General features: G+C 35.0%; 1 protein-coding gene across 1 annotated transcript; it reads left to right on the plus strand.

Moving 5' to 3' along the window:
- Nucleotides 1-999: 999 nt before the first annotated feature.
- LOC123537329 (signal recognition particle 54 kDa protein) lies at nucleotides 1,000-18,149 on the plus strand (the record flags this gene model as incomplete). Its single annotated transcript, XM_053548018.1, has 13 exons — nucleotides 1,000-1,100; nucleotides 2,398-2,482; nucleotides 3,494-3,598; nucleotides 4,231-4,355; nucleotides 4,794-4,944; nucleotides 6,578-6,726; nucleotides 7,581-7,681; nucleotides 8,981-9,067; nucleotides 9,776-9,849; nucleotides 13,349-13,457; nucleotides 14,877-15,047; nucleotides 15,708-15,803; nucleotides 17,164-18,149. Coding segments are annotated over 13 exons (1,446 nt in total), but the record flags the coding sequence as incomplete, so codon positions are not given.
- Between the last annotated feature and the right edge of the window lie 3,355 nt (nucleotides 18,150-21,504).

Below are 21,504 nucleotides of genomic sequence, written 5' to 3' on the forward strand. Positions count from 1 at the left end.
AAATTATAAATTTCAATATTTTGTTGCAAATAAATTCAGTAACAAGGGGCTATGCAATTCCAAAAATATGTTTATCATAAAACGCTCCCAGTCCTATGAATGGAAAGTGAACCCAAACATAGCTGATTTTGGGTATATTACATTATGTTTTATGACCCTTGCATGTTCAAATGCAGAAATCCTCATCTAAACTGGCTCTATATTTCTTGGGAGGCAACAGAAAATCAAGAAAATGTACTTTATCAATTACATTAAACATACATTAATTTAGTATGGCCTAAGATCCACACTTTCCATGAGATTTCCATGCAAGTCAGTGAAGATTTGACATTGAGGGTTATTCAAACAGTAGCAAACATATTTGAACTAGGACACGATTGAAAATATTGTAAACATTTTATAAAATTAAAATAAAAACAATGCAAAATTACTAAGAAATGAACACATCACTCAAAACTCTTAATATGTGAGGATGTAAAGTCTCAGAAATACGGACAAAGTAAACTTACATGTACTTCAAATTTTTTTAACGACCCTCATACTGCAGGCAGGTTTCAACTTTTTAGGGTGTAAAATATAGAAATTTATAATTTACTGATGAAATTACAGAGCAAATAGCATAAAACTCAGTGGATAAGTTCTTTTGTTTATAGGTGGAACACCTGAAGGACATATTCAAAGTTATGAGGATATAATTTTTTTTCAGTTTAGATACACAACTTTTCTGCAAAATGTGCACAAAAATTGACTAGTTTTCATGGTTAGTTCCAGAACATTTGATTTTATAATTTTATAAATTAAATGCATTTTTACAATTGTATATGTGTGTATTAAATGATTTTAATGCATTTTTAGACCTCTGTAGCAGTATATAGTCTATACAAGTAAATAATGTGACCAACCTCAATTTCGTGACGCCATCTTGGTTGTTCATGTCAAGTTACCTTAAATCAGCAGCAGATGATGCACTGTAAATATTCGTTATAATTTAATATTATATGTTTTCAGGTGTTGAATGGCATGCTGAAAGAAATATGTTCAGCATTGCTTGAAGCTGATGTCAATGTACGTCTTGTTAAACAATTGAGGGAAAATGTCAGGTAAATCTTTGAATGTGTCTCTAATTTAGAATTAAAGTCCCCAACGATCACGAAGTTACTAAAGAATGGCATTTTAGGTTTTATTTATTTGTATATACACAGAAAAAGTTCAGGACTAGAGACTATTTTTTTGTTTAAAAAATACCAAAGACTTGAAAAATGGTACCATTAGCTCCCTTGCTTGGCGCTCAGCATTAAAAGGGAAACTGGCCTCATCTCTCATACCCTTGTGGCGATGGATTCCATCAGGAATGAGGTGTCAAGAGTGATTAATATAAGTTGTAGAACTTCCTACACAATCAACCTAAAATAAATTATGTATTAACTAAAGTGGATGAGATTAGTCTTATCAGTTGGGTAATGTTGTGTTCGATGTATCAAGGGTCAAATAGAACTTAGTTTATCCGCCTTGTTTCATAACTGATTGTCCATTTCTCCCCAGGAATTCAAGCGTTTATGTTTAAATTAGCTTGTAATAGTTGTTTGTAATAATGACAGCTCATATGTTTAGTGATATTGTATGTCCAGCAGACTCATGTCTCCAGTCTTATAGGGCAAATATTATGCTGATTGATCTGTCCTTCTGTCAGTCCATCATTCAGTTTCCATTTAATTACAACAGACACTATGACCTATAGTTGTCAAACTCATTATCATATATGATGATTTCCTGTGGTAGTACATGACCTATATAGTTTTGGGTTACAGTAGGTCAAAGGTCACATTAACTGTGTGTGAGACTGAAAATAGTTTCTGATCAATTAATGGAGAATGCTTTGACCTTAAGGACTGTAGAACTGTAGGACGAGTGTCTGTGGTCACTGGATGACCTCTATTGTTTTGTTGGTCAGTAGGTAGATTACGTAGAAGGTCATGGTCACATTGACTTTGAAACTTAAAATGGTTTCTGATCATTATCTTTAACTCGTTGATATTATGGTCATCAACTTTATAGCATGGTTGTTTATGGGCAATATAGAAGATGATCCCTATCAAGGTCACAAAATGCCTAAGACGGAAAATTCCACACTCAGATTCTTACGCCAGGCCATGGTTGGGTGGGGGACATATTTGTTTACAAACAGCTCTTGTCTCTTTAAAAAATGACATGGATTCGCCAGAATGAGATTATTAGCATCACAATTCAACTTGTTGCTAATATTTTGCAAAAGCCTAAGAAAATTGTTATGGCCATAAAGTTTTCCTGTTCACACTGCTGTCTAGTTCTGATTACTACAGAGTTTTAATGTTTTCTGTCCACTAAGCATACTAAGTTTAGTTTTTGTTTTTTTTCAAGGTCTATCATTGACTTTGATGAGATGGCAGGGGGTCTCAACAAGAGGAGGATGATACAGTCAGCAGTTTACAAGGAACTTGTCAAGGTATGATACAATGTTTCTGAACCTTTAGTCTGTTAGCGGCAAGTGATTTTGCCTTTACGACCAGTGCAGACCAAGATCAGGTTGAATAATAAACCAGTCCATTTTGGAAATTTAGCAGGGTAAAGGTTATGGATAGGCACTCACCAAAAAGTTTGAATACCTTTGCATGATAAAATAATGACAAATTATGCAAGAAGTGAGAACTGGCTTTAAATAAATGTGTAAAGCATTTATAACACATCCCAGACACATTATTTACTTTGAAACATTTTCTTACAACTCGACGCCTCAGAATAGAAGGGCGTAACTGGAAAGTCGTAGTTTTTGGCAAAAAGAAAAAACTCTCTATGACAGATACGCCCTTCTAATTCTAAGGGCGTAAGTGGACTTTCCTGGTAAAACAGTTAAGTGCAGATACGCCCTTCTATTACTGTGATTCTGAAAAACCTTTCACTTATGCCCTTTTATTATTGGTGAATTTGGTCAACACAGCAGTTTGTCACAAACATTTTTTTTTACAGAATTATGCCCCTTGGTGTGTAGTTTCAAAAAATGTATAATTCATAAAAGGGCGTAACTAACACTTATGCTCTTCTTATTCTGGAGCGTCGAACTATGGTGTGTGTTATGCATCAAATGGCAAATGCCATTGTTGAATTATTAAAATACATGTTTAACAAACTTTGAGAGTATGACTGTTACGTTTTGTTGAAAGAGATGTGAGTGAGTAGCTGATCTGTTCAGTGGACTTTCATTACATCTTATAATCTTATCTTCCAATTCTGTCTAACCCTTTACAGAGACGTACATGTGTTGTAGACACTTAAAAATTTACAATTGAAATGCCATTTTATTTGATTAATATGACTTTTATAATAATTCCTCATTTTGAAAAAAAAAAGAGTTTTAAAAGTTGCAATGTATTTCTATGTAAATTTGTAGTTTTCATCATTTAAACTAATTCATTTTATGCAACTGATTTATTTAATGCTGTTCTTTGTCCATTTTAAGCTTGTTGATCCAGGGGTAAAAGCATGGCAGCCAACAAAAGGTAGAAACAATGTTATCATGTTTGTGGGTCTGCAAGGAAGCGGTAAAACTACCACATGTACAAAGGTATTGCAGACAGTTGGTATAGTTGTTTATTGATGTTCTTGAAATGTTGATACAGAATGCTGCCTATTGGCTAAGCTCAATATGGAGAACGCAGATATACGGATTGTGAGTTCGATCCTTGGGTGGGGCGTGTGTTCTCCGTAGACATAGTGTCTGAAATCATTCGTCTACAATCTTATTCATGTGGGGAAGTTGACAGTTTCTTGTGGAGAAAAGGTTTATACTGGTACAGAATCCAGGAACACTGGTTAGGTTAACTTTCTGCCATTGCTTAAATTGAAATGCTGTTGAAAAATGGCGTTTAACCAAAACAAACAAACAGAATGCAATTTATTGAGTAAATATTGAGTTAATACTAGTTAGTAATTCAGTACTGTAATCTGGAAAGGCCTGTTCCTGAAAAAGTGGTCGGAGGAGTTCCTTTGAGTGTCCTCCTCCATTTTGGAAATTTGCCTTCAGACTTGAATTGTGTACTTTTGACCTAACAAAGAAGGAAATAAATTTCATTCAATTTCTGCTTTTTTCAGTTCAAAATACTATATAAAATGTGGTTGCTTGTGATTGCATACTTGTTTCAAAATTATATGTATGATATGTTGAAATATTCACAACAAAATTTTATCATATTATAGCTTGCATATTACTATCAGAAGAAAGGATGGAAGACGTGTTTGATTTGTGCCGATACATTCCGTGCCGGAGCCTTTGATCAGCTCAAACAGAATGCAACAAAGGCTAGAATACCATATTACGGAAGGTAATATTGAATATGTGATATTATCACTTGAATTGTTACAAACTATTTATCAGCCTTACAGCTGTAAACTGCAAAGTAATTTATTTTCTGACTACTAAAGAGACATGGTAGATTGATTAAAAATTATCAGCATCAGTGTATTGAGGGCAAGAGGGGACTTTTTCGAAATGGAAGTTCCTTTGTAAAGATGCATTAAGGCCCTGGCCAATAAAAATTTCTACATTATTGAAATTCTGGTGAATATATGCTTGTTAAACATTCTCAGGGGGAAAAACAGCACATAAAATGTGAAAAAAATAACAGGACTTAAAAATAGGATGTGCTAAGATGTGTACAGTGTAATTCTGTGTAAAATTTTATTTGTAAAATTGATTATTGAAGCAAATATGCCTTGATATATTACAAATTTCTACAGGTTCATTTTACATTCTGTTACAGTTACACTGAAATAGATCCAGTTGAGATTGCTAAAGATGGTGTTGACAAATTTAAGTCGGAGAATTTTGAGATCATCATAGTGGACACCAGTGGTCGTCACAAACAGGAGGATTCTCTCTTTGAAGAAATGTTACAAGTGTATACAACAGTAGTATGTAGCATATTTATGTAAATTGGAAATTACACAGTCTGTATTGTGATGTGTTAGCATTTGGATTTGGAAAAAAAAAAACAATTGAAGTCGGTCAGCAGAACTTGTCAACTCTTTTGAATCATTCTTGAAAAAGTTGAAAGTTATAAGCATGTCGGATAATTGTTACAGTTGCACACAGTTATCAATAATGATTAGATACATGTTACCTGGCCTTCTTAATGCCTTTTAAAATATAACTTGAAGGAATAAGTAAAAGGCGAGGTGGGTTCGACTGTATGATTTAATGTCCATCATTAAATGATCTCGGTGCGGCTGCCTAAATAAGTTGATAAATAACACATATTGTAAAGTTCTGTAGACATCTGATCATGTACTCAAGTTCACTTCGTATCTCACTCATAATCGTAGATCTGCTAATCTCTCTGTTCTCAAGCTCTGAAATCAAATAAGTACAAATGCACTAAATACTTTTGCATAGAGATCATTTACATACATGTATAAATTTAAAACTATACAATCATAATTATACATAACATCTTCAACATAATAATCATCAAGCAATGTAGAACAAATGGATGTTGGTATTTCCTGTCAAGTGGCCGGCTCAATGGTTATTTAACATAAAATAAGTAGAACCCATGAAATAAGAAAAAGATAACAATATCACATAGTTGACATACAAAAATACATACCAGTTGTGGATTGGGCTCTTGCGTCAAACACACACACACACAAATACACTCCTTCAGTGAGATGGTTACTGTTACTGACAACTGCCACCATGTTTTATTAGGCTGCAAAACAAGGTGTACAATAGGATAGAAACAGTGATTTCTTAGAATTACTGCAAACAAGCTAAAATATGCCACCATTTTAGAATTTATCAGTCATGTAAACAATGCCTGTACATGAATAAAGTATTAAAAACACAATGCAAGTAAACACAGCTCATTTGCAACTTGTCTTAGAAATAAATTGCAAGACAACAAAAACATTTCCTGACCTTAAAAAAATCCTCAAGGCCTCCATAATCAATATATTATTCCTGATAACACAAATCAACCTGTCCCCTTGAAAACATGTCGGACAACTGAAGAAAAAGCGGTGTCATGTGACTAAAATCATAAAACAGCGAGAACTTATTGCAATGCTTGACTGGTTACTAAATGTAAGAATTGGTCAAAGGGAAGCAACTTCTGAATGACTTAATATCCAACCTACCTTGTAACATACAGTATGAGCATTTTTAGTCACATATTTCTTCTAAAAGTCAAGGATTGGATGCTCATTGATGCCAGTGTTTCATTTATAACACTGCCATTATACATTAACAGTTAATACTCTATAATTAGAGGTCATTCCTGTTGTCTGAAGTGGATGTTGTCTGCTATGATATGACTGAAGACAATACATTAGAAGTTTTTCTGGATAACACTTTGACAAAAAATAGTACATTTGAAGTGTTTGGTCTTCCACCTTTTACTTTTATGTGGACTGTGTGGGTATGAGGAGAGGGTATTGAACTCTGACTAGGTTACTTGACAGCAACTACTGGACTGAAAAAAATGTGTAAATATGGCATGAAATCCCAATAAATCAACTTTTAATCAAAATTTATTTTTGATTTCAGTCTCCAGACAATGTTATATTCGTTATGGATGCCTCTATAGGACAGGCTTGTGAAGCTCAGGCTAAGGCCTTTAAGGAGAAAGTAGATGTTGGTTCAGTTATCATCACAAAGTTAGACAGTCATGCTAAAGGTGGTGGAGCGCTTAGTGCGTAAGTTAAATTGTATTTTTCTTATGACAGAAAAATCACCAGTAGAAAATGCTTTTGTAGCACTGTATTACATAGGTAAAAAGTTCCTGAAGAAAATAATATGTGATTAATTAAAAAAATTGAATCTCTCTTGAGTCAGTGTTTTGGGATAGCCGTTACATGAGGAAGTTTGTAGTTGTGACCTTCCTGTGGTTTACATTCAGCTACCAGTCATGCCAGTAAGGCTGCTTACCAAATAACCAAGGCCTATATGTTGTTTATTGTCTCGTTTGCCATTGTTCAGATGTGCAGGAAATGAACCAAAAGCTTTTTTAGCCTGAAGGTTAAATATAAAACAAGGTGAGAAAAAAATGTTCCAAACTTTATTCATCCTTGCAATAATGAATTGGACGTCACGAGTCTATTTTATGTTGTAAGCCATGTCACTACATAATGGTCTCTCACAGATGTGTATGTCAACCATTGTACTTCACATAATACTTGACCCTTGACATCCTTCTTTAACAGACAAAAAAATCAAGCCATGTTATAATGTTCATTAAAGTGCAGAATAAAAGCGAAGCAATAAATTTCCAGTTTACTGTAACTGATAATTTGTATAATTGAGCCATACCATGAGAAAACCAACATAGTGCGTTTGCGACCAGCATGGATCCAGACCAGCCAGAACATCCGCGCAGTCTGGTCAGGATCCATGCTGTTTGCTTTCAGAGCCAATTACAATTAGAGAAACCGTTGGCGATCAGCATGGATCCTGACCAGACTGCGCAGATGCGCAGACTGGTCAGGATCCATGCTGGTCGCAGTCACTATGTTGATTTTCTCATGGCGCGACTCATTATTATATTTTTCAGAGTTGCAGCAACAAAGAGCCCTGTGATATTTATTGGTACAGGAGAACATACAGATGATTTTGAACCTTTCAAAGTGCAGCCTTTTGTCAGCAAACTTCTAGGTATGAATCATAGGCTTGTTTTTATTTTTCATCATAGTCTTTGCACTGGGAGTGGGTTCACACAAACCTTAGTCCTTGAAAAATATGATTGTCTTTGAAAACTCTTTGAAAATGTGTAAAATCATAACAAAGCTTAAAATGCTGAATTTTGAAGAAGACACTGCTTGAATTTCACCGAAAACTCGTTGAAAATGTTTTGTCAGCCATTTGCTAAATGTGGAAAGAATAAAATTGTCAAAGAATTGGAAAACAATGAGTATTATCTAAAAGAAAATATGGTATTTTGTCACATACTGATTTTGGAATGCACGGGTAGTGGTCATAAGTACCAGTCTTTAGCTATATTGTTATACAGTTGAAAATGAGTGCAATTTCTACTGTAACACCATTTTGAGAAATAGTTTATTAAAGTTGTATAGACTAAAATTTCAAGTCATTGTTTCAAGAAAAATCGTAAATAAATGATTTTATTTTCGCTAATACAATTACTGCCAAGTGGTTAATGTCACTGATTTTGAATCACTTGCCCCTCGCTGCTGTTTGGTTCCAAACATTGAATAGATTTCAGAATCTATTAACACGATGAAGCTTCCCAGTCGACTTGTGGAAGGTTGGAGGTCCAAACCTTGTGTCTGTGTCTGAAATCATGCAGAAAAAGGCACTTGGAACCTCCCTCAACCATTATAGCTGAAAAGTTGCAGTATGATGTTATATTGTGTTGGTGTTGACATAAAACCCATAAAAAAAAATAAAATTCAATTTTCTAAAAATATATTTTCATATACCGGTATACGTCAAAGAATTTTATTTTGAAGAAATCAATATGTTTGATGTCTGTCTCTTCATGAATCATTGAAGTTTTACATGTTTTTGCCAAGTTTGTTGATGTGAAAGCAGATTTTATTTTTATCTTGTGTTTAAATCTTCTTGGTATAGACAGTTGCAGTGATTTCAGTAGGAATGTTTTTGGTCTATATCCAGATCTTCAGAGCATAATATGCTAAGTGCTATTATATTAATGGAATAAAAGAAATTTTATGCAAAGCTGTAAGATTCTAGAAGACCTTAACTGTAAAAAAGTGTTTCTTGATACTTTTCTTACCACTTCAGTATGTCAGATACAATCAAATTGCTTACCTGAAAGGGAAAGTATGCCATGGAATTCCATATCAAGTTCTACCTTGCTGCTTTAAACCTCAGGCTATGTGCTATGAAATTTCTAGTAATCCTTAATGGAGTACTTCTGTATATTGTTTCTGATCATTTCAGGTAAAACTGTTTAATTCTGTGTTTTTACAGGTATGGGAGATATAGAAGGGCTGATAGACAAAGTCAATGAACTTAAACTAGATGATAATGAAGAGTTAATGAAGAAAATCAAACAAGGTGAGAAACATTATAATGATAGGTACTGTAAATCATAATTCCTGTAATAGTGTTGTCTTTGGTTACACATTATTTAGAATGTATGCCTCAAACACTGATTTTTAATGCCTTTGAACTCCCAGAGAAGATCAAGTCACTGAGTTTGAATCACTTGCACCTAACCTGTAAGGTTCATGCCTTGCTTCTGATGTCATTTGAGGAAGTCATCCAGCTAGAATGAGGAAAGGCTATGGTTTATACTGAGTGCGTGTCCTTCATGTCTTCCTCCATTATTTTAATAGCTAGAAAGTTGCTATTTGAGCTTTGCTTTATAAACTAAGACAGTACTGTATAAATGGACAATTTTGCTGGTCAAAAAGTCTGTGAACTGTTGAATCAAGACATTTTGCGAGTGGAAATATTCATGTACTGCTGAAGATTGAACTGCCAAAGCCAAATCTATGCTGCCTTGTTTTGGCAAACAGTGAAATTAAGGCTGGCTTGTATTTTTTTATGAATTTTTGAAGTCACAAAATTTGCAAATGTTTAATCTTAAACTTTTTCAACTACACAGTAATCACTCAAAAGCTTGTTGTAGGATAGATTCATGTAACTTCAAATATGCTACACTTTAAAATTTTCCAGGTTGAAATGTGAGTGTTTGAAAACTATAAATATAATTTGTAGTTGTGCATTATTATTTTACTAAGGATTACATGTATATTTCAGGTCATTTCACATTAAGAGACATGTATGAACAGTTCCAGAATATTATGAAGATGGGACCATTCGGTCAGATAATGGTAATTTTTTTAAAGACATCTTCATTTTTATGCCTCTGGGCATATAGGGATTGAAATGTCTGTCAGTCTGTACAAGATATCTTGCCGTTTCAGGTACATTTGAATTAATATGCACACTCAACAATTCTTGTGGCAAGACCTACAACTGACCTATGTATAAATGAATTTTATCCTCATTACCTTCACATTCAAACTTAAAACCTTAATAAACAACACCTTTAGTCGTACACTCAGGAGAATGATTTTTCTTTTGAAAATGCTGCTCCTTGTTAAGGCATGAATACTTCTTGGTATTATTGCTTCTTTCATCTGTGTCGCAAGACAAGGTTATGGAAAAGAACATACAGTTTATATCATTGACACACAACATCAAATTGAGTATTGATGTAATCTGACATTTGATTTTTCACTAAAACAAACAGATTTTCTCTATTTTTGTGCCCCCCCATGAGTGGTGGGGGCATATAGATTTGCTCTTGTCCGTGCGTCCGTCCGTCTGTCCGTCCGTCCGTCCGTCCGTCCGTCCGAAGTTCGTGACGCGCCTAGCTCAAAAAGTATTTGATATAAATTGATGAAACCTTGCATGAGTCTTTATCATGATATGAACTTGCGCACCTCCTATTTTTCGTCTGGCTCCACCCCCTATTTTCAGAGTTATGGCCCCTGAAATAGTCAAAAATGCACATTTTGACCTTGTGACACGCCTAGCTCAAAAAGTATTTGATATAGATTCATGAAACCTTGCATGAGTCTTTATCATGATATGAACTTGCGCACCTCCTATTTTTCATCTGGCTCCGCCCTCTATTTTCAGAGTTATGGCCCCTGAAATAGTCAAAAATGCACATTTTCACCTTGTGACATGCCTAGCTCAAAAAGTATTTGATATAGATTCATGAAACCTTGCATGAGTCTTAATCATGATATGAACTTGCGCACCTCCTAATTTTCATCTGGCTCCAACCCCTATTTTCAGAGTTATGGCCCCTGAAATAGTCAAAAATACACATTTTCATCTTGTGACACGCCTAGCTCAAAAAGTATTTGATATAGATTCATGAAACCTTGCATGAGTCTTAATCATGATATGAACATGCGCACCTCCTATTTTTCATTTGGGTCTGCCCCCAATTTCAGAGTTATGGCCCCTGAAGTAGTCAAAAATGCACATTTTCACCTTCTGACATGCCTAGCTCAAAAAGTATTTGATATAGATTCATGAAACCTTGCATGAGTCTTAATCATGATATGAACTTGTGCACCTCCTATTTTTCATTTGGGTCCGCCCCCTATTTTTAGAGTTATGGCCCCTGAAATAGTCAAAAATGTACATTTTCACCTTGTGACACACCTAGCTCAAAAAGTATTTAATATAAATGGTTGAAAACTCGCATAAGTCTTTATCATGATATAAACTTGCACACCTCTAATTTTTAGCTCGACTATTCGAAGAATAAGTAGAGCTATCCTACTCACCACGGCGTCGGCGTTGGCGTCGGCGTCGGCGTCACACCCTGGTTAAGTTTTTCGTACCAGTCCACATTTTGACAAAGTCTTTTGAGATAAAGCTTTGAAACTTTCAACACTTGTTTACCATCACCATGTCCAGTTATAGGCAAGAGAACATAACTCTGTCAAGCATTTTGACTGAATTATGGCCCCTTTTGACTTAGAAATCTTGGTTAAGTTTTTCGTACCAGTTCATATTTTGACAAAGTCTTTTGAGATAAAGCTTTGAAACTTTCAACACTTGTTTACCATCACCATGTCCAGTTGTAGGCAAGAGTACATAACTCCATCAAGCATTTTGGTTGAATTATTGCCCCTTTTTGACTTAGAAATCTTGGTTAATTTTTTCATACCAGTTTATATTTTGTGTAAAGTGTTTGACATATGGCTTGGAAACTTTTATATCTTGTTCAGTATTATAGTCTCTATCAATAGGCAAGAGTACATAACTCTGTCATCTTTTTTGGCAGAATTATGGCCCTTTTTGAACTTGGAAATTGGTTCTGTTTTCGTATATATCCATGTTTTGTCAAGACTATTTGACATATGGCTTTGAAACTTTAGACACTTGTTTATCATTATGATTTCCATCTGTTGGCAAGAGTACATAACTCTGACAACTATTTTGGCTGAATTATGGCTCTTTTTGGACTTTGAAATTTTTGTCAAAACTGTTTGAACTGTGGCTTTGAAACTTTTAACACTAGTATATCAACATGATTTCCATCTATAGGCAAGTGTACATAACTCTGTCAACTATTTTGACTGAATTATGACCCTTTTTGGACTTGAAAATTAGTTAAATTTTTCATACAAGTCCATATTTTGCCTAACATATAACTTAACATATTTGCCATCATGGTCACACATTGCCATTTAGTGCAAGACTAATCGAAATCCACAAATACAGGAACATTTTTTGTTTAATCCCTTTTTTTCTTTTGTCTGAAAATCTACGGAAATATTTTGACCCCATTCTTCAATCAATTCTTTGAATAGTCGAGTGCGCTGTCATCCGACAGCTCTTGTTTGTCTGGCTCCACCCCTTATTTTTAAAGTTATGGCCCCTGAAATAGTAAAAAAATGCACTTTTTCACCTAATTATATATCTAGCTGAAAAAGTATTTGATGTAAATTCAGGAAACCTTGCTGGAGTCTTTATTCGTGATGTGACCTTGCACACTTGGCATTCTTCTTGAGAACCTTAGCTCTTATTACAGAGTTATGGCCTTTGAAATAGCCAAAATAGTGGATTTTTTGTTTGTGATGCTCATAGCTCAAAAAGTACAGCGCCCAGAATAATGAATCCTTTTCATAAAATGTTTGTTGAGGCTATACCCCATTAAGACTGCAAACATTTGAATTATTGCCACTTATTTGTGACAAATGTACCAGTGGGGGGCACACCCTGTGTTCTACAGACACATTCTAGTTTTTAAAGTTTTTTAAATCTTATGTCCAAATTTATATCTTTACCAGTGATGACTATTATAAACACCAAGATTATCAGAATTTTGTATAGCATTTAATTTCAGTAAGCCATTAAAAATCAATTATAACACGACCAGCAAATAACCTACATACATGTTGAGCAAAATCTATCTTGTGTTATTCTGCAATAAACCACTCGCGTGCAATGATGTCATCCAATCCAGGTGCGTAGCACGGTCGTAAAAAGTAGTTACCATTTTTCTAACACTGTTGATACTGGTATGTCGTGTTAGAATCGAAATAATAAGTTCCCAAGTGTGATTTATTGTAGAATAACCCGAGTTTTTCGTTCTTATGCGAAACAATATATCACTCAGGCCTACGGCCTTCGTGATATATTCTTACGCATTAGAACTCAAAACTCGGGTTATTCTACGATAAACAACGTTTGGGAACTTACTTTTTCTTAAGTAATAGTTATAAAGATCAGTTGCAAAATCTAAAACAGGAAAAGGTTTTTGAAATGCTAAATTTTTATATTTTACTTACTTTTACACAGAACATGATTCCCGGCTTCAGTTCAGATTTTCTCACAAAAGGAGGAGAGCAAGAATCTATGGCTAGACTGAAGAAACTCATGACCATCATGGACAGTATGAGTGATGAAGGTATGTGTTTATGCTAATGAAAATTTCCTTCTGCTTAGTACTTCAAAGGTACCTACCAGCAGTTTGCCCTTTTATGAGAAAGCTTAAAAATATCCTGCAATCAGGATGTTGAAGTTCTCCTTCATGTCTGTCTAGCAAATAAGTGTGAGCCGCTCCATGAGAAAACCAACATAGTACATTTGTGGCTAGTAGGAATTTAGACCAGCCTGTGCAACAGCGCAGTCTGGTCAAGATCCATGTTGTTTGCTAACAGTTTCTCTAATTGCAATAGGATTTGAAAGCGAACAGCATAGATTCTGACCAGACTTTGAAAATGCGTAGGCTGGTCTGGATCCATGCTGGTCCCAAATGCATTGTGTTGGTTTTCTCATGGTGCAGCTCATACATGTATGTCAAAATTTAATGTTTATTCAATTCAGTTTAAAATAGCATAACTGTATACAAAGTAAACTACAGGACTCACAGTTTAAGGATAACATGGTGTAATAGGCCTCAATTTCACCAAAAGCATACAAACAACTTGATAATTTAAGCTTTAAAAATATCAAACGATAGAAATAAGGTGCATTTTGACAAGTTATGTAGTGATAGAAGTTCTCAAAAATTTCCTTTAGATTACCTCCCCTGATAATTTTTTTTTTCATAAGATATCTTCCTTGAAAACTAGAAAAAATGATTTTCTCCTTATTCCAACTGGGAATTTTAGATTTCTTTTTGATATTTGTATCAGAATCATATATTATTAATGCAGCTTTCTACCGCAAACATTTCTCGAAACTCGAGTTCAGATTCTCATAAAGAAATTATATATTTCCCATAGGTATCAGTGTTAACTTCAGTACTGATTATCTCCCCCCAAAAAATGATAATATTTGAAAAATCTCTCGGTGAAACGTTTTTAATTTTGAATGTACCTTAAAGTAACCAAATTTCATTTAAATATTACCATCCAGTTACAAGATACGAAATATGGCCATTACACCATGTTATCCTTAAAAAAGATCAAAGTATACTAAATCTTGTGTGTTTCGGTTCTTCTGTTAGAATATTATATTGAACCATTCAGGTACGATTTTGATCATCTTGCAGGTATTGATGATATCTCAATTTTGGCCCATAATTTTAGAGCCCTTGTAGTGTCAATTGATTTAAAGACATTGGGATGGGGGAACTAATTTTCATGGAATTTGTGGTTAAGTAGATTTTCTGTGAGACTTAATTCCAAAGAACATGCTAAGTTCTCATTAATATGTTGTTTAAAATTCATATCTTTTTGGCAAAAACCATGGATTTTGTGCCCATGAAATTAAATAATTTAACAGAACTTAGTTGTATATTTCTAGGTTGTAGAGATTGATTTTAATATTAAAAACGTAAACTATTCAAAGCTTGAAATATTTCAACATTTTTCCGTTTAAGAATTGGACAGTTTAGACGGTGAGAGATTATTTACAAAGCAGGCAGGTCGCACTCAGAGAGTGGCACGAGGCGCTGGCGTCTCTGTTAGGGAGGTGAACGAATTACTCACACAGTACAAGAAGTTTGCTCAGATGGTGAAGAAGATGGGTGGAATTAAGGGATTGTTCAAAGGTGACTATTTGAGCCATGCCATGGGAAAACCAACATAGTGGCTTTGGGACCAGCATAGATCAAGACCAGCCGGCGCATCTGCACAGTCTGGTCAGGATCCATGCTGTTCGCTAACAGTGTCTCTAATTGCAGTAGACTTTGTTTACTTACTTTGGTCATTGATACTGCATATTCACCAGGTACAACAGGTAAAACTGATTAGCAAATTAAACAGCAGTTTCTGGTGAAAAGAAATGATGATATCCTGTTGTTTCATCAGAATGAATGACATAATCATACATGTCTGCTTCAGTTAAAGGACCTGAAAGAAATAACTTATTTGTATAGGGCAAAAATAAGACACACTATGATACAAATTTATCTTAAGATTAGTTAGAAGCTGTTGAATGAAGAATTAGCAATATAAAAAGGCAGGGATTGATTCAGCCAGTAAATCACAATGATATTAATGTTTAGATATTTTTGATACATAACAAGTTACATGCCTAAATGATTAAGTGGAAAATCTTGCCATGTGGTTTATAGCTGGGTTGAAGTTATATCATATGAGGAAGCAGTTTAGCTACTTTGCAGAAGGTAGGCAGATACTAAACTTCAGCGGAGAGTATGATCTTTTGAAATATACGTAATGGCTGTAACTGACATCAATTTTGATTTAAGGTGGTGATATGAGTAAGAATGTTAATCCAGCACAGATGGCAAAATTGAACACACAGATGGCAAAAATGATGGATCCGAGAGTTTTACATCAAATGGGTAAGTAAAGTATTTTTAGCTCGACTGTACAAAGTATAGAAAGCTGTCCTACTTGTTCCGGCATTGACGTTGGCATCCTTCCGCGTCTAAACCTTGGTTAAAGTTTTGATGCACTTTCTCTTTAACTCTGTAAATACTTGATGGATTTATTTCAAACATAAAATAGGTATTCCTTATTATCACATAACTTTCACACCAGTATTAATTTTCTTGATTCCCCCCCCCCCCCCCCCCCCCCCCCACGATTTTAATTATAATTTCAGGTTAAAGTTTTGATCCACTTTCACTCTGTCTCAGTTATTAATAAATGGAGTTGATTCTGACTGAAAGTATTTGTTCCACATCATCTCCGACATCATATGACACAAGGTCCATAATTCTGGTACCAATATTAAAATAATTATCCCCCCTTTTACTTAGAATTTCAGGTTTTGTTTTTGATGCACTTTCCGTCTATCTCAGTTATAAGTAAATGAATTTATGAGTTATGCCCTTTTTACTTAGAATTTAAGATTAATTTTGTTGCATGTTCACTATATGTCAGTTATTGCTAAATGGATTTGATTCAAACTTGAAGTAGTTCATCTACCACATATGATACAAGGGGCATAACTCTTGTACCAATATTTCATAAATTACACCCCCTTTTTGCTTGGAATTACAGTACAACTTCTCAAGAGTGGCCCTCTCTTAAGCATAAACTCTGTAACAACATCATTAAATGAAATAAACTATCAAATTTATCTCTCCAGAACAACAACCTCTACATAACAGTCAATATTTGTATCTCTCAAAGGATGTTGCTCTAGTGTAGTTGCACTGTATACTTATGTAGTGTTCTGATACACTTTATCTTCATTTCTCTTATTATTTAACATTTTTGACACAGACTCAAGCTATTGTCCACGGCAATATCTTCATCCACCATTGGAGTTATTAAACACTCTATTGACAGCTCTGTTGACAGCTCCGGCTTCCTCAGATGTGCCAAGTTTCACTAGCCAGCCTCTAAATAGTCAAGCACACAGTCTCCTGTGACTGCTCTTGTTTTGTAATACAATTCCCTTAAAAAGAAAAAAGAATGTAAAAGAACATGCACAGTTATAGCCTTTGTAACTATATGTATTTGTTCCGGACCATTATGTTTTAACATAGAGAAAATAGCTCACTGAATTACCAAAATTGACAAGATAAAATTTAAAAGGTAGTAACTAGATGCTTTTTCACAATATGCCATGTACAAATTTTCAGAGAATAAAATAGTTTTGCATTAAAACGTTCCTGTGTTTGCAGATAATATTTTGTTTTTTCCCAAATATTCAGAAATACTGTATGAAATGAAATATTTTGATAATTTCAGGAGGTATGCAGGGTCTACAGAATATGATGAGACAGTTCCAGCAAGGAGCCGGTGGAAAAGGAGGCGGGGGCATGGGGAATATGTTCGGATAATGTAAAATTGTGTTCTTTAAAAGCATCAAAAGTAAACCTCCTTTATAGCCTTCTGAGTGCAGAGAGACTGTCAGAGAAGAACTAGTCAAGTTTCTTTGACAAAGGCTGGAAAATACTTCATGACTTTTTTGTGTAAAATTTATAATTATGGAGGATTTTACAAAGTATACTGAAATCTCCTCAAGTGAAAATTTTGTTGCAAATGAGTGATGAACTGGAAAGCATGAAATCAGAAACTTATTCATGTTTTTGAACTTTTATTTGCCATAGACTTGGCACACATTGAATATACTACATATGGATGTGCCATTGTGGGTAGTTATAAAATGCAGTAACTTTTGACTTTGTATAAAACAGTTTTGAACATTATGTAATTTCATTTTGGTTGTCAATAGCTAGTGCTACAGAAAATTTCTGCTGTTTTATAGCATTGGAAGTTATGAGAAACTGTGTTTACTTATGCGGAAATCACAAATTTGATTCATAAATCAGAGGAATTTTAACAAATTCAAAATAGATATAAATGCAGGGGAATATTGTGTATTGTTTTACAAAATATTGTTATAAAGTGCAGACTTTGAATGTTTGTTTATATAGAAAGATGTTTTTGTTCTTCAAATTGAACATTTCTTTTGTTGTAAACTGCCAATAGTTTACTGTATTAGTTGCCTTTTAGAGACAGAAGTGTTTTGTGACATTTTGCAGTGTGAAATGAAGATAGAATTCACACATTGCAACATAAAATTAACATTTCACATAAATTCTAAGGAGAGTCTCTGATAGTTTGCTGGAGGTATTATTATTATATGGAATTGTAAGAAAACACATTATTTATCATGTTTGTATATTCTGTTTTCATCATTTGAGTACTTGAAATAAAATGATGCCAAGTCAGTTTGTTAACACTGTAAATTTTATTGTCCCACTCACCAGGCCCTGTCCAAGACTGAAAACTGTAAAACAACGTTTTGTTCATATCTAGCGTATTTGCAATTACAAATTTTCTGTAAAATCATATTTGTTTTATTACCTCTATGTTGTATATGACCCATTCTTTATACGGTTGCCATTGTGATCAAATTGGGTGTTATTTATTTAACCCTCAGCCTGTTTGCGGCAAGTGATTCTGCCTTTACGACCAGTGCAGACCAAGATCAGCTGGCATATCTGTGCAGTCTGATCATGGTCTGTACTGTTGGCCATTCAGACAGGATCTTTTTGTTAAGCACCCCTTTTAACAGTTACTGGTACTATACAAGGTGAAAGATGGGACAAGTTCATAATAGAAATTTAGCAGGGTAAAAGTTGAACCTTAAAGTTTAAATGATTGAGTATAAAAGAGCAGTAGTGAGCTACTGAATAACAGCTGCGCCATGAGAAATTCAGCATAGTGCCTGTGCGACCAGCTTGGATCCAGACCAGCCTGCACATCCACACAGTCTGGTCAGGATCCATGCTCTTCTCTAACAGTTTCTGTAATTCCAATAGGTTTGAAAGCAAACAGAATGGGTCCTGACAAGACTTCGCGGATGCGCAGGCTGGTCTGGATCCATGCTGGTTGCAAACGCATTGGTTTTCCAATGGCGCAGCTCAATTTTAAATTGGTCACAGCATCATATCATTGAATAGCTCCATGCCTTCCAGTTTAGAATTGGATTAAGTAAAACGAAACTATGCAAACGTTATTGTTATCTTCTCTCATGAGCCAAACTCTTCTCAAGCATTTTTATGCCCCCCTTCGAAGAAGGAGGGGTATGTTGTTTTGCAGATGTCGGTCGGTCGGAATGTAGACCAATCCATTTCCGGATGATAACTCAAGAACGCTTGGGCCTAGGATCATGAAAGTTGATAGGGAGGTTGGTCATTACCATGACCCTGAATAGTAAAACGGTTTCCGGATGATAACTCAAGAACACTTGGGCCTATGATCATGAAAGTTGATAGGGAGGTTGGTAATGACCAGCAGATGACCCCTATTGATTTTAAGGTCAGTATGTTAAAGGTCAAGGTCACAGTGACCAGGAACAGTAAAACGGTTTCTGGATAACTCAAGAACGCTTAGGCCTAGGGTCACGAAAGTTGATAGGGAGGTTGGTCATGACCAGCAGATGACCCCTATTGATTTTGAGGTCAGTATGTCAAAGGTCAAGGTCACAGTGACCAGGAACAGTAAAATGGTTTCCAGGCAATAACTCAAGAACGGTTGGGTCTAGTGTCAGGAAAATTGATAGTTAGGTTGGCCATGACCAGCAGATGACCCCTATTGATTTTGAGATCATTAGGTCAAAGGTCAAGGTCACATTGGCCAGGAACAGTTAAACAGTTTCTGATCTTCATGTCCAAAACCATAGGGCCTAGGGCTTTGATATTTAGTATGTAGCAAAATCTAGTGGTCCTCTACTTAGATTGTTCAGATTATTTCCCTGGGGTCAAATGGTTTATATAGACTTATATAGGAAAAAAAAACTTTAAAAAGCCTCTTGTCCAAAACCACAGGGCCTAGGGCTTTGATATTTTGTATATGACACCATCTAGTGGTCCTCTACTTAGATTGTTTAAATTATTCCCCAAGGGTCAAATATGGCTCCGCCCTGGGGGTCACATGGTTTACATAGACTTATATAGGGAAAAACTTTGAAAATCTTCTTGTTCAAACTACAAAGACTATGGCTTTGATATTTTGTAATGTAGCATCATTTAGTGGTTCTCTACCAAGTTTGTTCAAATTATCCCTCTAGGGTCAATATGGTTCATATAGACTTATGTAGGGAAAAACTTAGAATCTTCATGTCCAATAATCATTCAAATTTGGACCACATGTATAGTTTTGAATGGCAAGATGAACCTTGACATAAGTTGACCTTGATCTTGACCTAGTGACCTACTTTCACATTTCTGTAGCTACAGCCTTCAAATTTGGACCACATGCATAGGTTTGTTTACCGAAAAAAACTTTGATCTTGTTATTGACCTAGTGACCTACTTTCACATTTTTGAAGGTAAAGGCTTCAAATTTGGACCACATGCAAAGTTTTTGTTCAAAAATAAAATTTGACTTTAATTTTGACCTAGTGACCTACTTTCACATTTCTCAAGCTACAGCCTACAAATTTGAACCACAAGCATAGTTTTGTGTACCGAAATGAGTGGATTTTGCCAGGTCGGATCACACTCGGCGCTTGCGCCTCATGAGATCCGATCTGGCAAAATCCACTCGAGCCGAATACTGCATCCCAGATCAAGCTACTGTTATAATAACCCTATTTAAAAGGACAGAACGGCGGAAGACAGTAAAATCCGTTCCATGCCGTAAGTTTCCGGTTCCATTTCGTTTTACCTCAGGTGTGGTTAAAACATCCGAATTTATCAATTAAGTAAATTCTGTTACTATAAAATTGATGAAAAAGGCGACAAATGTGTGTGACGTATTGTTGACATGTTTTTAAGGGATGAATAGACTGAAAGTATTCATTCTACATGACATTGATAAAATTGGAAAACACGTTTTAAATGCCTGTGCTTTATAGATTCTTGAAGAACATTTCAGAGTTAAATAGATATAAAGAAAAGTAGGATCTTGCTTCATGTTTATAATTATTAATTCCTCCTTGAAGTTGTGAATTACAGCAGTAACAAGGATTCGAGCTAATTTCGGACACCTGAAAATGCATCAAATTACTATTTTCAACACCTTTCATCGTTCTTCGTCGGCACATATTGCATAAATTGTTTTAACTAAATTCATTTTATATCTCATCAAGGCCTCAAAAATAAGATGACCAAATATTAGTTTTAGGGCATTGTTTTGGGGTAGAATACAGAAGTAAATGAGCTTCAAAACATATTCCAACTTAGACATAAAGTCTTCGTTGGACGTATGCTGTCGGCATTCTTCAGATCCGTCGGCAATGTGAAATGTATTATTATTTCAACATAAGTATAAGCAATATATCCACATGGTTTTATTTATCCTCAAGTTCCTCAGAACGCTGTGAATTACAGCAGTAACAAGGATTCGAGCCCATTTTTAAAGATCTGAAAAATGCTTAAAATTACACTGTTCCACAGATTTTACCGTTCTCCGCAGAAATATAAAGCATAAACTGCTAAAACTAATTATATTTTGTATATAATAAAAACTTCATCAATGACCTTAGGACACCAAATCGTGTCTCATGTGCATGTGTGTTTCGGGGTAGAAAACAGCAGCATCTAAGCGCCAAAAGTATGTTCCAATTTTGTGATGAGG

This window comes from Mercenaria mercenaria, chromosome 1 (genome assembly GCF_021730395.1).
Source record: "Mercenaria mercenaria strain notata chromosome 1, MADL_Memer_1, whole genome shotgun sequence".
Taxonomy (NCBI): Eukaryota; Metazoa; Mollusca; class Bivalvia; order Venerida; family Veneridae; genus Mercenaria; species Mercenaria mercenaria.